We start from the raw sequence: 18774 nt of genomic DNA on the forward strand, positions 1-18774 counted from the left end.
GATATGAACGTAAAAGAGCCGCATGAAACCAGGCAAAGAGCCGCATGCAGCTCGGGAGCCACGGGTTGGCCACCCCTGGTGTAGATAACCGACCGCTGATCCGAATCCGTCGACTCAGCGCTCTCACACATGACCTGATAGACGGATAGATCTGGATCTGATCCGGATCTGATGTGGATCTGATGTGGATCTGATCTGGATCTGATATGGATCTGATGTGGAACTCATCTGGATCTGATGTGGATCGGCTGTGGATCTAATCTGGATCTGATGTGGAACTCATCTGGATCTGATGTGGATCTGACGTGGATCTAATCTGGATCTGATGTAGATCTAATCTGGATCTGATGTGGATCCGATCTGGATCTGATGTGGAACTGATGTGGATCTGTTGTGGATCTGATCTGGATCTGATGTGGATCTGATCTGGATCTGATGTGGAACTCATCTGGATCTGATGTGGATCTGATCCGGATCTGATGTGGATCTGATGTGGATCTGATCTGGATCTGATATGGATCTGATGTGGAACTCATCTGGATCTGATGTGGATCTGCTGTGGATCTAATCTGGATCTGATGTGGAACTCATCTGGATCTGATATGGATCTGATCTGGATCTGATGTGGAACTGATGTGGATCTGTTGTGGATCTGATCTGGATCTGATGTGGAACTCATCTGGATCTGATGTGGATCTGACGTGGATCTAATCTGGATCTGATGTGGATCTAATCTGGATCTGATGTGGAACTGATCTGGATCTGATGTGGATCTGATCTGGATCTGATGTGGATCTAATCTGGATCTGATTTGGATCTCATCTGGATCTGTTGTGAATCTGATCTGGATCTGATGTGGAACTCATCTGGATCTGATGTGGATCTGATGTGGATCTGATGTGGATCTAATCTGGATCTGATTTGGATCTCATCTGGATCTGATGTGGAACTCATCTGGATCTGATGTGGAACTCATCTGAATCTGATGTGGATCTGAGTTGTTCCAGGCATCGTCCGGAGCCTCCTCGTGATGCAGCGATCCTGGGCCCGCCTCCATCTGGGCGTCGTCCAGGTGGCCATGTTGGCAGCTTCCTGTCGGCCAGACGGTTCCTCACATGTCGACGCTGCCGGTCTGAAGTCTTAGCCAGAAACATGCTCGCTCAAAGGTTGTGAATTATTTAAAGCTGAAATAACATATGGCTGCTGATGACACGGTTACGTAACAGACGGCTGTCGGTTCCTCGTGTCCGTGTTTGTTTTAGTAAAGACATTAAAATCAGGAAACGTCATCGTTTCATTTCTTAGTCGTACTTTAAAACGTCTCTACAAATCTCCACTTCAGCAGCACTCAACAACAAGAGAGGATTTTAAAAAGATGTTTGTTCATGTATCATTTATTTATACAACATTTTAAAGATGATAACTTTAGGTGAAGTTTGGCGAAATCTACAGATGCAAATACACAAATGTTAGTAAAATAAAAACCTTAATATGTCTTTTTGTGTGTTCAGAAGCAAAACAGCCCAAAATGAGCAGAGAATGAAAAAGATTCTCTGAAACTCAACTGATTTTAGTTGTTGCACTAATTTTCTAAACTCCTTTTATTAACAGTATGAATGAATTGATTGATTGGAGCTGATGGGGTTCAGGTTTCAGATCAAGGACTAGCAGCTGTTCGCTCGTTAACTCGTCAGCTGCTCAGAGTTCAGGAGGACGAATGTTTCTCTTCTCACCTGTTTGATCTGAGAGCAGAGACGTTTTCGTCTCTTCGTTTTATGACTCCTGTTCACACAAAACACAAAATGCTGAGAAGCCAACAGAGATGATTCAAAGGAATTCAGAACATTTAATTCTCAAGCTGTTGATGGACAAAAGAAAAGATTCAGATCATGAATGTGGCCATCTGAGAAGTGGAAGAGCAGATTTATCTTTGAATTTTAGGCAACGGAAAAAGAAATGGGGAAAATAAATGTACAAAAAAAAAAGATACCATGAAGAGAAGTCGAGGGGAAAAAACATGAAGACATACTTTTAAAAATAACTTCAAAAAGCACAAGTAACTGCGTTCTAGTAATTAAAGTCCTGGTCAAACAGGACTGGTGGTGAAACGGGTTCAAGCTGGTGGATTTCATGGTGATCTTCATGGTGATCTTCATGGTGACCTTCATGGTGATCTTCATGGTGATCTTCAATGTGACCTTAATGGTGATCTTCATGGTGACCTTCGTGGCGGCCTTCATGGTGACCTTCATGGTGGCCTTCATGGTGATCTCCATGGTGATCTTCATGGTGATCTCCATGGTGATCTTCATGGTGACCTTCATGGTGATCTCCATGGTGATCTCCATAGTGATCTTCATGGTGATCTTCATGGTGGCCTTCATGGTGACCTTCATGGTGACCTTCATGGTGATCTCCATGGTGATCTTTATGGTGACCTTCATGGTGATCTCCATGGTGATCTTCATGGTGATCTCCATGGTGACCTTCATGATGTTCCATCACAGAATAAAGTAAAAAACAGGGACACAGACATTTTTATTTAATGTCAACCGAGAAATGTTTTAGAATTAATTCATGGTTGATTGTAAAGAAGCTGCTGTGTAAATGACGAAGGTATCAGATCACACATCAGGCAGGAAGTGTTGAAAATGTCCAGCAGGGGGCAGGAGGGAAGTGATTTACTAAATTCAGGAAAAGATTTGAAGCCATGATTTAAAACAATTATATTATTTAACCATTTTTCAGGAATAAAACTAAAAAAAAAAAATCCCAAACAGTGCAGAATCAGTTGCATCGTTTCCACGTCGTGTGCTCTGATAAAGCATGATTTGATGTTAACATTATAATAATCTGGAGCACATTACATTCAACAGTTACCTTCCTTTATTTTCTGTGACTCACTCACAGCTGCGAGGATGCAGGAAATCATTCATGTTCCTGTTCAGGCTTCAACTAACAAAAAGAAATCTGAGGTCAAATAAACACACGCGTCCTGTTTTCTACCTGAGCAGTGAAGTCAGAGATCAGCGGGCCGGTTTCTACCGACAGAAAGATATATAGACGCATTTAAACACTTTAATTAAACTCAGCAGATCTACAGATTGTTCTATTAAACTCAGCAGAGAAAGAAAATAGAAATAATAGAAAAGAGAAATGATCCGTTTCTAGATGACGAATGGAGAGAAGAGGAGAGACCAATGTTGGTGGTATTTTAATCCGTGTGACGCACAAGGTGGACTCCTTTCTGTGTGTGTGTGTGTGTGTGTGTGTGTGTGTGTGTGTGTGTGTGTGTGTGTGTTTTATTCCGAGTCCTGATTGCCGTCATCAGATCTGAACAACCCGCTGCTGTCAGAGAGTCACGCTGCGCTGCAACATGTCGACCAGCAGCAGGCGTCGTGGCTCTCACCCAAATACAGTGTGTGTGTGTGTGTGTGTGTGTGTGTGTGTGTGTGTGTGTGTGTGTGTGTGTGTGTGTGTGTGTGTGTCTGTCTGTCTGTGTCTGTGTGTGTGTGTGTGTGTGTGGAGGGGGGGGACCAGGTGGAGGTTTTCGACATTAGGACGACGTTTGTACAAAGTGAGGACATTTGGGTCAGACCTGATGTTCAGACCTCGTTTTAGCTTAAACAAGATATTTTCCAACAAGAATCAGTTTAAGAAAACAGAAAATTAATATTTTGATCACAATCAGATCTTCTCAGACATCATCAATCTTTTCTTTCGTTTCCTTCTTTGATACACTGTTTCATTTGGTGTTTAAATAAATCTCCTACTTAGCTTTCCTGGTTTTTATTCTGCTTTATTTCCTTCTCTGTGTTCAGGCAACAATATTAAAGGAAACCGTCACGATTCGAAAGTCTTTAAAACAAAAGTCAGAGTTTCACATGAACACTGAAACAGGTTTAGTTTGCTGTATATAATATATATATATATATGTATAATATATTATATACATATATAATATATTATATATCATATTTTATATATATATATGTCAATTAAAAGTAATTCAGTCATCAACAGAAAGTAAAATAAAATCTGTCTTTGTTTCCAGGAAGAATCTGAGAGCAGAAGAACTCGTGTAAATGTTGAACCGACCCGTCCAAACATCCGTCTCCAGGTCACATGCAGATAAGTTGTTTTCCTTTAAAAATCAGAGCTGTCAGAGCCGAGTGTCTCCACGTGTTTTCAGGGAGCTTCAAAGCGTCACGGCAGGAAGTCACAGCGTCACCAAACCCCATAAAAACAGGATGGAAACACTGAAACTGGGTCGAGTGGACGCTCGGAGGCTCAGAGGTTTACTGGAAACACTGAAACTGAATCTGAGTTACAAGAGACACAAAATATCCTCATGATTTATAGTTGTTGTTTTTTTTTTTTTTTTAAAGTGGAGGGACTTTAAGTGGGCTTCTGCTATATATTGTTAGGACATAATAATAATAAAATTTTCCTAGAAGCAGTACTGTTCAATGATGCAGTCTGTCCCCTGGGTAGCGCTGTTGTAAAGGAATCAGATTATTATAATCCTGAAATCCTGAAATTAACAACAGAAAACGTTTCAGGATCACTGAGGACGACATTTCTCATGTCAATCAGAGAAAGTCAAAAAGACTTTAAAGTTTTCTAATGTAGTAAAGCATCATCCAATCAGCTTTGAGGATGAATCCTCCAGTTTTAGTTTAGTCGGTTTCTTATTGTGTATTCGTCTGCAGTGGACCTTCACAATAAAAGCTTGATAATATGTTCATTCCCCTCCATGTTGTCTGTATTTAGGTGGAAAACAATATGTGCTGGAAAATATCAGCATATTAGTAAAAAACTGTACAAGACAGTAAATGTTCAGTTCTGTGTTTTCATATCTTAAACCGGAGTTTCCTTGTTTTTCGGTTGATCTCTCCTCCTCTCCTCACACATTTCCAGAGACGTCTTCTGCTCGCAGGTTGAGCCACAGAGAAGTCAAAGGTCAGACACCAGGGCCAAATATGCAGCAACTCTACAAACTGGCAGGGATTCAGCGTGTTGCTCAGGGGCACGTCAGCAGTGATCCGACGTGACTCGTCCATCAGCTGCAGCGAGTCGAACATTCAGGCCGCCGAGAGGAAAGCAGCCGCAGTCCTGCTTAAATATCAGTTTGTTTTATTGATGAAAACATCCACAACACAAAGTATGAAACAGTTAAATCAGTACATGATCATAAGGTGGAATAAAAGGCCTCCTGAAGGTCTGCAGCATCGCACCTTCACCTCCGTCAGGACGTCTTCCTCGGAGACAAAAAATAAACCCAGTTTCACAAAGTTCATCGTTTGGATTCGTTTCAGCTGCTTTAAATGTGCTCCTGCTGCGTCCCCTGCTGCGTCCCCTGCTGCGTCTCAGTCTCTGCATTAACCGTTTGTCCAACATCCAGCGCTCTTCAGGTGTTCATCCAACGTCTCAGTCTCTGGAGGACAGCTGGCGCCTCCTGTTGGTCAGTAGCTGGTTATGCAGTCTGCATGGCGCTCGGTTGACTCGAGGACTCTGAAACAACAAAGAAATAAACTATGAATCATCGGAGTTAAACACACATTTAATGATTTCAGAGTTTATGTCGACTTTGACAGGAAATAAAACTGTTTGTATTACAGACTTATTCCACCAGAGGGCACTGTTCATTATATTAGTCATGAACACCCAGAATAAAGCTGAATAATATTATTATAGAGGATTATTGTGAGAAACATTTGGACCGGACTCTCCCAGCATGCCTTGGTTCTGTTACCCGTGTGCAGCACGTCCGTCTTAATCCGGCTGTCCTCCAGAGTCACGAAGCAGCTGCTGCTCTGCGCCTCCCCGGACCCCATCTCACAGCTCAGAACCATGATGGGTCCGTTACCGCCCTTCAGATGGACCTGGATGCTGTCCTGCATCAGAACACACACGCATCAGAACACACACACACACACACACACTGAGTCAGTCCCCGTCCCCGTCCCCCCTCCTACCTCTTTGGGGGCAGGAACCTCCAGCTTGGTTTCCTCCGGAGCTTTGACCACGATCACCGTCTGCTCCTGGAAGGCTGCGAGCCGGCTGACGTCGTCGTGGGTGACGTAGGCCGACGTGACAGACAGGTTAAAGAAAAGTCTTTAATAAGTGTTTACAAGATGTTCCTGCTTCATATTAGAGACAAAGAGACTCTTTAATCTGTCATCAAACAGAGAAGATTGGAGGGCAACAACTTTCAGTCCCTGATGTCACTTCAATACTTCTATGGTTTGAGGAGATGAAGGTCAGAACATAAAACTGAAGTCAGGTTAACGAGCTCCGGCTGTTGATGACGTTCTCTAAAAGACAGAAAGTCCAGTAGGTAGGTGTCGTCCTGGTGACCTCTGACCCCGGCCTGAGCTGAAAGGATATGTAGAGTTGAGCGTGTCGTCGGTCATGTCGAAGAGCTGCTGCGCGCAGCTTTTGATGAGTCCGTCCAGCGTGTCCTCCACCAGCTGCAGGTTCTCCAGCTCCTTCTGGAACGTCTGCTGCTTCCTCCACAGGAAGCTGGAGATGGGACTGTTTCCTCTGATGGACAGGAGACAGACGGGAGACAGACAGGAGACAGACGGGAGAGAAAGTATGAATATAATCATCAGACATGCACTGAGAACATTACTGTGACCCGAGGACGTGTTCCCTCACATCCACTTGACCCGGTTGGCCGACTGCTTCTCGATGAGGCTGATGCCGTCCAGGACGCTGGTGATGTCGTACACCCGCCGCTTACGTGTCTGCAGGCTGGCGGTCACGTGTCGGAGGTCCACGATGCCGTCCGGCGCCAGCAGCAGCAGCTCCAGGAAACGCTGAGTCAGCATTCCCAGAGACACATCTGAACACGACACTCATTCAGTTCTTTGCACTTTAATACAGACAATTCAAATGTATTGAGTTTCTGTGACGACACCTTGTTCCAAACACTTTAAAAATGAACTGTGAATGTGTAGAAAGTGGAGCAGCACCTTGTCGGGGGACTTTCCTCTGAGGCGCTCCGTCAGCGCTCGTCTTCACGGCTGGATCCTGGAGTTCAGACAGATCAGATAAACTTAAAGAATAAACAGTAACGTCTCATCAGCTCCAGACAGACGCCGAAGTCTTTTATCAGTAACTACATGTTGATGTGCTCATCAGATATTCTTTCATTTAATCTTTAACCTGAAGAGATTAAAGTGAATCTGGATGTTTAATCAGAGGAAAACATGGTACCGGGTTTCGGACCCTCTTTGGTGGAACCGGTGGAGGTTCTGGTGCAGAGACCACATCGTCTCCACCTTCATCTTCTACAGCTGCATCCTCGTCCTCTCCACCGGCGGCCCACCGGTCCTCCTCCTCCTCCTCCTCGGAGGAGGAGGACGACCCGGCTCCCCAGGGGTCCATCATGCTCATGGACCCGTCCAGGCAGGGGGGCATGATGGGGATGGCGTCGCCGTTGACGCTGCTGGTGGAGAGGTCGTCTGGCAGGAAGTGGTCCTCGCAGATCAGACGCTGCTCGGCAGAGTCCTGCGTGTCCGTCTCCCTCAGCGCCGCCAGCCACACCTGAACAATTTCATCCATCTTAAAGGGTTCTCAGGATTTTTACACACAAATAAAACGTCCTTTCGTTTTTGTCCGAGCTTTGGCGACAAAGATAGAAGTATTGAAGTATTAAAGCTAAACAACCTATCCATCAAAACATTTCTCAGCTCATCGGAATGAAGACAAAATGTGATTAATTCCCAATGTCTCCTGGATTAACTAATTCAGAGCTCGTTGTCCTTCTGGAGGTTTTTAAATCGACCAGAGGAAAGAGTCCTGTTCTGGGACGATCTTTGATTTATTGTTTTAAAATCAGTTTCGGAAACAAAATCCTGCTTCTTTTAAATAAGTATAGTTTAGGTTCTAATAAGAGATCTCTTGGACATTTTGTAATCGAGTAACTTTCTTCTCATAGTGTTAAATCTGCAGGATAAATGATGATATCAAACCGTTTTAGCACTTTTTCCAAAAGACTCAAGGACCGATACAGGAGATCATTCTAGATACAGGAGATCATTCCAGATCCAGGAGATCATTCTAGATACAGGAGATCATTCCCGATACAGGAGATCATTCCAGATACAGGAGATCATTCCCGATACAGGAGATCATTCCAGATCCAGGAGATCATTCCAGATACAGGAGATCATTCCAGATCCAGGAGATCATTCCTGATACAGGAGATCATTCCAGATCCAGGAGATCATTCCCGATACAGGAGATCATTCCAGATACAGGAGATCATTCCAGATCCAGGAGATCATTCCTGATACAGGAGATCATTCCAGATCCAGGAGATCATTCCCGATACAGGAGATCATTCCAGATACAGGAGATCATTCTAGATACAGGAGATCATTCCCGATACAGTAGATCATTCCCGATACAGGAGATCATTCCAGATCCAGGAGATCATTCCTGATACAGGAGATCATTCCAGATACAGGAGATCATTCTAGATACAGGAGATCATTCCAGATCCAGGAGATCATTCCTGATACAGGAGATCATTCCAGATCCAGGAGATCATTCCCGATACAGGAGATCATTCTAGATACAGGAGATCATTCCTGATACAGGAGATCATTCCCGATACAGGAGATCATTCTAGATACAGGAGATCATTCCCGATACAGTAGATCATTCCCGATACAGGAGATCATTCCAGATCCAGGAGATCATTCCTGATACAGGAGATCATTCTAGATACAGGAGATCATTCCAGATACAGGAGATCATTCCTGATACAGGAGATCATTCCTGATACAGGAGATCATTCTAGATACAGGAGATCATTCTAGATACAGGAGATCATTCCAGATACAGGAGATCATTCCTGATACAGGAGATCATTCTAGATACAGGAGATCATTCCAGATCCAGGAGATCATTCCTGATACAGGAGATCATTCCAGATCCAGGAGATCATTCCCGATACAGGAGATCATTCCAGATCCAGGAGATCATTCTAGATACAGGAGATCATTCCCGATACAGGAGATCATTCTAGATACAGGAGATCATTCCAGATCCAGGAGATCATTCCTGATACAGGAGATCATTCCAGATCCAGGAGATCATTCCAGATACAGGAGATCATTCCAGATCCAGGAGATCATTCCTGATACAGGAGATCATTCCTGATACAGGAGATCATTCTAGATACAGGAGATCATTCCCGATACAGGAGATCATTCTAGATACAGGAGATCATTCCAGATCCAGGAGATCATTCCCGATACAGGAGATCATTCCTGATACAGGAGATCATTCTAGATACAGGAGATCATTCCAGATCCAGGAGATCATTCCTGATACAGGAGATCATTCCAGATCCAGGAGATCATTCCCGATACAGGAGATCATTCCAGATCCAGGAGATCATTCCTGATACAGGAGATCATTCCCGATACAGGAGATCATTCCTGATACAGGAGATCATTCCAGATACAGGAGATCGTTCCTGATACAGGAGATCATTCTAGATACAGGAGATCATTCCCGATACAGGAGATCATTCTAGATACAGGAGATCATTCCAGATCCAGGAGATCATTCCTGATACAGGAGATCATTCCAGATCCAGGAGATCATTCCCGATACAGGAGATCATTCCAGATCCAGGAGATCATTCCTGATACAGGAGATCATTCCCGATACAGGAGATCATTCCCGATACAGGAGATCATTCTAGATACAGGAGATCATTCCAGATCCAGGAGATCATTCCCGATACAGGAGATCATTCCTGATACAGGAGATCATTCTAGATACAGGAGATCATTCCAGATCCAGGAGATCATTCCTGATACAGGAGATCATTCCAGATCCAGGAGATCATTCCCGATACAGGAGATCATTCCAGATCCAGGAGATCATTCCTGATACAGGAGATCATTCCCGATACAGGAGATCATTCCCGATACAGGAGATCATTCCCGATACAGGAGATCATTCTAGATACAGGAGATCATTCCAGATCCAGGAGATCATTCCCGATACAGGAGATCATTCCTGATACAGTAGATCATTCCAGATCCAGGAGATCATTCCCGATACAGGAGATCATTCCCGATACAGGAGATCATTCTAGATACAGGAGATCATTCCCGATACAGGAGATCATTCCCGATACAGGAGATCATTCTAGATACAGGAGATCATTCCAGATACAGGAGATCATTCCTGATACAGGAGATCATTCCAGATACAGGAGATCATTCCAGATACAGGAGATCATTCCAGATACAGGAGATCATTCCTGATACAGGAGATCATTCCAGATACAGGAGATCATTCCAGATACAGGAGATCATTCCTGTTACAGGAGATCATTCCAGATACAGGAGATCATTCCTGATACAGGAGATCATTCCTGATACAGGAGATCATTCCAGATACAGGAGATCATTCCAGATCCAGGAGATCCACCGCTATCAGACTATAATAACTGTTAATAATTGTTTAAATCTTTGCACAATTGTTTAGCTAGTTTATTTAATATGATTCTATCTTATTGTATATATTGTGCATCTATCTATTATCTATCTATCTATTATCTATCAACCTGTCTATCTATCTATCTATCTATCTATCTCAACTACAGCTGTGTTGTTATCTATCTATTAGCTATCGCCGAGCTATCTATCTGTTATCTATCTGGCTATCTGTTAGCTTCATGTTGGCTATCTATCTATCTATCTGGAACTACAGCTGTGTTGTTAGTTCTAAGGAGCTAACAGCTGTTCTAAAGACGGAGCGATGGTTAGCTAAATGTTGGCGGGGTTCTATTGGAGGTTAAGCGGTGGTTCTAAGGACGGAGCGGTGGTTCTAAAGACGGAGCGGTGGTTCTAAAGACGGAGCGGTGGTTCTAAGGACGGAGCGGTGGTTCTAAAGACGGAGCGGTGGTTCTAAAGACGGAGCGGTGGTTCTAAAGACGGAGCGGTGGTTCTAAGGACGGAGCGGTGGTTCTAAAGACGGAGCGGTGGTTCTAAAGACGGAGCGGTGGTTCTAAGGACGGAGCGGTGGTTCTAAAGACGGAGCGGTGGTTCTAAAGACGGAGTGGTGGTTCCGAACCTTGACCCGCGCCGGATCTTTGGGGAAGCTGAAGAACCTCTTCGGTGGCCGGTTGAGGAGCTCCCGGTTCCCGGTCAGCATGCGGTTTGGACACCCGGAGACGACACACTTCACCATGCTGACCGTCTCCTCTCCTCCGGGACTCAGCCAACTGGACTACCCGCTCATCCGAACCCGCCGCGAACCGCGAGGACACTGAAAAGAACCGGCACGGCGCCACGGCACGGTTTGTTTATGTCGCGGTTCTCACCGGAAATAGACGCGTTCTGACCCGGAAATACAAATAAGAACCTTGACGCCAATTTAGCGCCCTCTACTGTCGCGCGTGCGAAACGGATGTAGTGAAGACGACGTTCAGCGTCAGAATGACGTCAGAAAGGAGAAGCTGTCACGTCTCCTTCAGTTCAGACAGCCGGCCATGTTGTTCAGCAGCTTCCCGCCGAGGGCCGTCAGGAGGCAGCTGGAGTCCGTGAAAAGACACCCAGGAGCCGGGACACTTCAGTCGGAGCCGTGCAGCAGGTCCATGGCTCCGAGTCCGGCCGGTAGAACCCGAAACCACTGCCGGTCCGGTCCGGTCCGGTTCCTTCTGGAACAACAACCGGTCCGGTCCGGTTCCTTCTGGAGTAACAAACAGTAAAAAGTGGAGGAAACGTCTTCTGGTAAAATGGACCTGTAGCCTCCCCTGGTCTCCCCTGGCCCTCACCTGGTCTCCCCTGGTCTCCCCTGGCCCTCACCTGGTCTCACCTGGTCTCCCCTGGTCTCACCTGGTCTCCCCTGGTCTCACCTGGTCTCCCCTGGCCCTGGCCCTCCCCTGGTCTCACCTGGTCTCCCCTGGTCTCACCTGGTCTCCCCTGGCCCTCCCCTGGTCTCCCCTGGTCTCACCTGGTCTCCCCTGGTCTCCCCTGGCCCTCACCTGGTCTCACCTGGCCTCCCCCGGCCTCCTCCTACAGGTGAGTTAATGAACTGCATCAACACAACAGTAGTTTACCAGTTCTGTTTAGGATATAAACCACTTAAAGTTAATCACCATTAATCAACGTTAGTAATGTTACAAAAATGAAAACGTTCCCTAAAATAGGACATTTCTTTTATGTTATCTTTTGCGCTGCGATAAACTAATTTCCAAGTAGTAATATAGTGTTTACGATATAAAACCAGATTTCTTTAAAACAACTCTTCTAACCATCTCGATGAAAAACATTCCTCCACTGAATCATATAAAAGACTTTTCTATATGACAAAATATTGTTCACAAATAATATAATTTTGCTCCTTTACACTTGAACTACTTTCAGAGAGGAAGATTTGTTTCATAATGTATATTTATATGTAATTATTTATTTATATATCTTAAAGACACTTTTCACCAGGTTTACTGTTGAAGTTAAAACCTTATATTTGTCTCTCAGACACTATAAAAAACAAATATAATATATGAAAATTGTCGACTTGTGTTTTTCTCAGGTAAGAAAGAGTTTAAGTGTAAACTACAAATATATTAAACAGAAGCTCCACCACGGAGCTAAATATCATTCAACTACGTTGCTGTTTGGGCTAAATTATTAGATGAAGTGGTCTAATATATTACGTATCATCCATCCTACGGCTGTTTGAAATGAAGAAAATACAAAACTGGCGTTATGTGTTGTCAGTAAAATATATTCCTGAACATTATAAATATAACCGGTCATCTTTCAAAACAGAAAGAGGCCGTGATCAGTGTTGCAACACAAGATTTATTCAGAGCAAGAGATGCCAACACCAGCATGATAAAAATTGTACAAACTTCACAAGTCAAATTAAAATATCACGTAGCAACTCGTGACCTTGAACATAGAGCAGGAAACAGAAACCATGCCATGTGGTCAGAAACCCGCCGGAGTCACAGAGAGGAGGAGGCGGATGAATGTCGTATAAAAAACCCTTTTTCTGCTGAAAAGAAACAAACATCTTCATAAAGTGATGATTTCACAAATATTCATATGGATTTCTTTTGCATTCGAGCATGTTAGTGTTGAGATTCTCTATGTAAATAGGTACAGTTTAGCTTTTACATCTGATATTACAATATCTAGTCTATGGACTGTCTTTAAGTGGCAGAATTGTGCTTTAACTCCCGTTTCCTTTTGTTATCAGTAAGAATAACTGACTGAATAAAAATACAAGCGGTCAGTCTATCTAATGCAGTAGTTTACTGGCAGGAAGCTGCAGACGCGAAGCTCTGGAGGGATGAAAGTCAGGGATGAAGAGACTCTGCAGGAGACGTCCAAAGAAGAAGCATCTTTAGAGGAAAACTCCCCCGTCAGCAGTTTGGTGTTCGTTAAACCCCAAAATAATATAGAACATCTTTCAGGAGTTTCATACGTTCATAACAGATATTCTGCACGTCTTCAGTATCATTTAACCACATTTAGCAAAAACAAAAAAAACAGCCCGACATATTTCATACATCTGGAAGGTTTCGGATTGCTGCTTGATTTTAAAGTATCGCTTCACTCAAATTACAAAAGTAAATACTTTTTAAAAAAAGAAATATTTGAGTAAATATTCTACGTGTCTTTTAAACTGTTTAATTACCAAAATATCTGCCTCACATATTTCATACATTTGTAAAGTTTAGGATTGTTGCTTGAATTTAAAATGTCAGTTCACTCAAATTAAGAAAGTAAGTATTTAAAAAAAACCTTAAATATTTGAGTAAATATTCTACGTCTTGTTTTTTTTTTTTTTTTTTAAAGATAACCGCCTCCACTTGAATACAGTTGAGAGGAATGTGATTTAGCTTGTTGTGCTTATTTCCCAACAAAAGGTCATTAGTTGAGTTTTTAACCGGCTCAACTTCCTACTAAAGATCAGATCAGTTTGGGAGCCGACGCCGACCTCGGTGAAGTCAGTCACCGTTAATCCGTTTCTATAATTCAGAGTTTGATGGATGGTTGATTGAGGAAGGACGGCCACATCCAGGTCCATCCCTCCCTGGAGCCGGTCGGCCGTGAGGGGACCAGAGGGGGAGTTTTCCTTTAAGGAACCGTTGAACTCGGAGGAAGTTCTCCAGGTTGCGTTCAAACAGGCGTCGCCAGCACAAAGTCTTGTCCAAGTCACAGTTTCCACAAACTCGCTGTACAGTTTTTGCTTCATTTACCACGTGATAATACTTTAACATACTCCGATAAAGTGCATGCATGATCAACGGTGTTCAGAAAACATACTCCATCGTTGCTATGGTTTCAGACCGGATGTCATCGTAAGGCCGATTCAGATCAAATAAATTCAGTGCGCAGACGTTACGACTGCTGGCTCTAGTTTCATTCATCTTTTACAGAACAAAGATCATTTAAAAACCCAAAGAAAAGAAGCGGTGCTTGGTCATCATGTCGTCTGGCATCATGTCCCACCGTGGCTCAGACAATAAGATGCATGATTGGAAGGACGTTTTCTACAGAACGAGTGCAATATACAATGACGTATGGGACGTTTGACCCTGTAAGTCCAGCGAGCCGTCGGCCGACTCGTCTGTTCGCCGTAGAAACATCACAACATGGAAACAAAGGTGTTCCTGTGCAAAGTCCAACATGACAGAACCAACGTCCGTTCACCCGTCAGATTCCTAAAACATGATTGTAGTAAAAGGTTTGTACAAAATGCAATACATTTATAGTTAGTAAAAAGATCTATCAGCTCCTTGCTAGTTTTCTTCATAAGAAATTGCATATACCCAAACATTTTTTTCATATAGATTGCATCCCATATCTAAACAAATGATTTAATATTATCATACCAATATTGCTGACACGTTGTCCTATTAGCTAGTCAAAGTTGATGATTTCAAATAAATTCACAATGGCAGATTGTCTCCTACGTTTTCTGCAGCCGCCGGTCTTTCCACTTCGTTCCTCTTCGTTCTTTCCACTTCGTTCCTCTTCGTTCGTTCCTCTTCGTTCTTTCCGCTTCGTTCTTTCCTCTTCGTTCTTTCCAATTCGTTCCCCTTCGTTCCGCTTCGTTCTTTCCTCTTCGTTCTTTCCAATTCGTTCCTCTTCGTTCCGCTTCATTCTTTCCTCTTCGTTCGTTCCTCTTCGTTCTTTCCACTTCGTTCGTTCCTCTTCATTCTTTCCGCTTTGTTCTTTCCTCTTCGTTCTTTCCACTTCGTTCTTTCCTCTTCGTTCCACTTCGTTCTTTCCGCTTCGTTCTTTCCACTTCATTCTTTCCTCTTCGTTCTTTCCGCTTCGTTCTTTCCTCTTCGTTCTTTCCACTTCGTTCTTTCCTCTTCGTTCCGCTTCGTTCTTTCCGCTTCGTTCTTTCCTCTTTGTTCTTTCCGCTTCGTTCTTTCCTCTTCGTTCCACTTCTTTCTTTCCGCTTCGTTCTTTCCTCTTCGTTCCACTTCGTTCTTTCCGCTTCGTTCTTTCCTCTTCGTTCTTTCCTCTTCGTTCTTTCCGCTTCGTTCTTTCCTCTTCGTTCGTTCCTCTTCGTTCGTTCCGCTTCGTTCTTTCCGCTTCGTTCTTTCCTCTTCGTTCGTTCCTCTTCGTTCTTTCCTCTTCGTTCTTTCCGCTTCGTTCTTTCCGCTTCGTTCGTTCCCTTCGTTCTTTCCGCTTCGTTCTTTCCTCTTCGTTCTTTCCTCTTCGTTCTTTCCGCTTCGTTCTTTCCTCTTCGTTCTTTCCCCTTCGTTCTTTCCGCTTCGTTCTTTCCTCTTCGTTCGTTCCTCTTCGTTCGTTCCTCTTCGTTCGTTCCTCTTTGTTCTTTCCGCTTCGTTCGTTCCTCTTCGTTCGTTCCTCTTCGTTCTTTCCGCTTCGTTCGTTCCTCTTCGTTCGTTCCTCTTCGTTCTTTCCGCTTCGTTCTTTCCTCTTCGTTCTTTCCTCTTCGTTCGTTCCTCTTCGTTCTTTCCGCTTCGTTCTTTCCGCTTCGTTCTTTCCTCTTCGTTCTTTCCTCTTCGTTCTTTCCGCTTCGTTCTTTCCTCTTCGTTCGTTCCTCTTCGTTCGTTCCTCTTCGTTCTTTCCGCTTCGTTCTTTCCTCTTCGTTCTTTCCGCTTCGTTCGTTCCTCTTCGTTCGTTCCGCTTCGTTCTTTCCTCTTCGTTCTTTCCGCTTCGTTCTTTCCGCTTCGTTCTTTCCGCTTCGTTCTTTGCGTGAACAAAGAAACAGCCGACCGTTTCCAAACCAAACGACTCCGAAGGGGATGATGGGATTTTGCACCGGAAAGTTTCCGTGTCATGATGTTTGAAATCTTCTTGCTTACAGCGTCGGTTCTTCGCATCATTTTTTTAGCTAAAGATTTACATTAACATTAGTGTCCACTTCCAGACATTAAAAAATAAATAAATAAAAAATCTGTGAACAACTTCCAGCGTTACAGCTGGTGAGAAACGTTCCACAGCGATCGCTCTTCGTGCTCCTCTCTCTCTCTGTTAAACCCGTGACGCCCAATTTTTTCATGTATGTAAATTGCATTAAAATTAAAAAATGATTCAAGCTTACAATAAATAAATACATACATGTACACCAGAATGTGCATACATTAGCAGCTATAAACAGTACATCACATTATAATAGGTCATATGAAAATGTACAAAACGTGAATGTTCGTTTAAAACGTTGTTTTTCAAAGCAAGGCAACAACAATCAACATAATAAAAAAGAGATAGCCATGGAGTGGAGAGCTGAACGATGGTAGATTACAGCAGCAGAAACAACCCGAGCGCTCGTTTCCCTTCTGTTGTTTTTGCTTTGCGTTTTGCCGTGCGGGCCTCCGGCCGGCTACACCTGGATGCCCTGCACCGCCTGCTTGATGTTCTCCAGCAGAGCCTTGTTCTCCGGGCTCTGGTACTGGTCCTGGTGGGTGTACATGTCTGTCAGTGTGCTCACATAAGTGTCAAAGTTCTGTTCATTCATTGGTTCCTGTGAGGACGGGAAAGAAATCCATGAAGAAACCATCAGACGGATTAGAAGCGGGCGCACATGTTTGTTGAGGCGGTGTGAATATTTGTGTAACGGTGTGGGGAAGGTTCGGAGGAGGTGGGCAGCAGGGGAGGAAACATGGCGCACCGTTTCACTGAAATACTCCCTTCTAGTCAACTCTTAATATTTAATATCAGCCTGTGGTCCATACCATGCAAAAACCAGGAGAGGGATGGTAGCCGATGGGGGATGGAAGGCTAATGTTTAGCATATGGAGACAAAATCATGATGTTCAAAACTAATGAAGTGAACGGGCAGATGAAGAGACACAACTGGACATTTATATCAGCCTGCTGGCATTTTAATTCACCAAAATATTCATCGGCTTGAGCAGTGTTGGCTTCAGGAAAAATTTAATTGGTTGGATTAAACTAAAAAAAAAAAACATCCGTGTTTTTAAAACAAATTGAATTTGGTTGTGACGCATGTCTGTCTGTTTGTTATTTTTCTGGCGTTCATCAGGGCTCTGCTGCAGGCCCACTTCCTTTTAGCCTGTTTTCATAGAAATGATGGAAGACTGCACCTCAATATGTCCGACGCCAGTTCATTGTAGTGTTGCCTCCATGTTTGGAGGTCACTGACTGGACTGGAAGTTAAACCAGAGGACAGTTAGGACTTTTAAAAAGGTTTCCAATGGATGTAAATAAACAAGTGGAGATCATTTTTCAGATTCATATGATCTCGATGCTCTTTTCTGGCGATAGTTTGACTTCTGTGTTTTATTGATGTCCAATTACCTCAACCAATCACCTGTAAGAAACCAACAATTTTATTTCAATGTGATCTGATGCTGCCATTTCTCTCCACATTTGATTTTGTTTTGTCATAAAAAAAACAACTTGTAACAAATTATGCAGCAGTTCTTAATACCTGCAGATAAACTCAACTAATCAGATTCCTCCTGATTCCAGCAACACATTCAGGATCATAACTGCTCAATAAAGTCCTCATATTTTTGCTAATTTGCATCAAAACGTCAAGTTACATGTTTTGAATTAAATGATTTCAGTTAACATGAAGTGCTCAACAACAAATCAGGAATTTCAGCATTTTAGTGCTTCTTAGTAGAATTAACAAAGCAGGAACCAACTCCTGACTTTTAATGGGACTTAAAATCCATTTAAAGACAGTTTTCTCCTCTCAGATTTGTTGGTCAGGATTGTGCAGGAAAGCATTAGAAGACATCAGATGATAATTGTCCACATTTGTCCACCAGTAGGTCCGTTACTCACAATTAAACAGTGTTAGCATGCCTGCGCTGTGTACTGCTGTAATAATGGATAGCTGTGATGTGCTGCGCCACGGTGAGCTCAGGGAGTTACGGGGTGGGGGGAGGGGGGGGGTGACAGTGCAGAAGAGAAGGATAATTGGATAAAGGATGAATGGATCTCTTACTCTGGGAGGCATCTGTAAACAGCAGTTATGCTTTACTGGGGCCTCTTTCTGCAGCGGTCTCTACGGAGAGAGAAGTCTGTTAGCTGCTGGACACCAGGCCTCGGCAGACAAACACAACGTCCAGCAGCTCTGTTCACACTCCAGTCCAACCAACTCCATCTACTGACATCTGATCAGAGAGGACCGCAACGAGCTCTGAAATGGGATGAATCTACGGAGCTTATATCCAACGAGAGATATCGACAGCTGAAGACATCCGGACCAAAGAAGTCCTGCAGTGTGAACATAGCTTTGGATCCGGTTTAGTATTTTGCCGGTACCTTT

General features: G+C 43.6%; 3 protein-coding genes across 11 annotated transcripts in view; all 3 read right to left on the reverse strand.

Annotated features, from left to right (window-relative positions):
- Nucleotides 1–5350: 5350 nt before the first annotated feature.
- On the reverse strand, nt 5351–11379 carry e2f6 (E2F transcription factor 6). Its single transcript, XM_069687625.1, has 8 exons — nt 11110–11379; nt 7225–7554; nt 6981–7038; nt 6664–6850; nt 6402–6546; nt 5979–6104; nt 5756–5897; nt 5351–5514 (listed from the first exon to the last, which is right to left on the reverse strand). Exons 1-8 carry the CDS (start codon nt 11224–11226, stop codon nt 5477–5479), a joined length of 1143 nt encoding a protein of 380 aa, XP_069543726.1. The 5' UTR covers nt 11227–11379; the 3' UTR covers nt 5351–5476.
- Nucleotides 11380–12825: 1446 nt separating this feature from the next.
- LOC138614281 (uncharacterized) lies at nt 12826–16361 on the reverse strand (the record flags this gene model as incomplete). Its single annotated transcript, XM_069687624.1, has 1 exon — nt 12826–16361. A coding segment is annotated over one exon (1446 nt), but the record flags the coding sequence as incomplete, so codon positions are not given.
- A 149-nt stretch (nt 16362–16510) lies between these two features.
- Nucleotides 16511–18774, reverse strand: part of myt1la (myelin transcription factor 1-like, a) — a 58244-nt gene continuing 55980 nt past the window's right edge. For 7 of the 9 annotated variants that reach the window (XM_069687628.1, XM_069687630.1, XM_069687632.1 and 4 more), the window contains 2 exons: nt 18451–18510; nt 16511–16995 (listed from right to left, as the gene is read on the reverse strand). In XM_069687628.1, the coding sequence (XP_069543729.1) occupies nt 16855–16995; nt 18451–18510 (201 nt within the window). In that variant the 3' untranslated portion in view covers nt 16511–16854. The remainder of the gene's footprint in view (nt 16996–18450; nt 18511–18774) is intronic. The other 2 variants (XM_069687633.1, XM_069687635.1) reach the window with 1 other exon arrangement.

The sequence above is a fragment of the Brachyistius frenatus genome, unplaced genomic scaffold (assembly GCF_029030835.1).
Source record: "Brachyistius frenatus isolate BFR_SWC_R1_liver_20210118 unplaced genomic scaffold, ASM2903083v1 Contig_478, whole genome shotgun sequence".
Taxonomy (NCBI): domain Eukaryota; kingdom Metazoa; phylum Chordata; class Actinopteri; family Embiotocidae; genus Brachyistius; species Brachyistius frenatus.

Excerpts from the sequence above, each read along its gene's own strand:
- e2f6 (XM_069687625.1), bottom strand. The coding sequence starts at position 11,226 with ATGGTGAAGTGTGTCGTCTCCGGGTGTCCAAACCGCATGCTGACCGGG. Across the intron at positions 7,555-11,109 it reads AAGATCCGGCGCGGGTCAAG|GTGTGGCTGGCGGCGCTGAG; the intron begins GTTCGGAACCAC and ends GAAATTGTTCAG. Across the intron at positions 5,515-5,755 it reads GACGGACGTGCTGCACACGG|AGTCCTCGAGTCAACCGAGC; the intron begins GTAACAGAACCA and ends TTGTTGTTTCAG.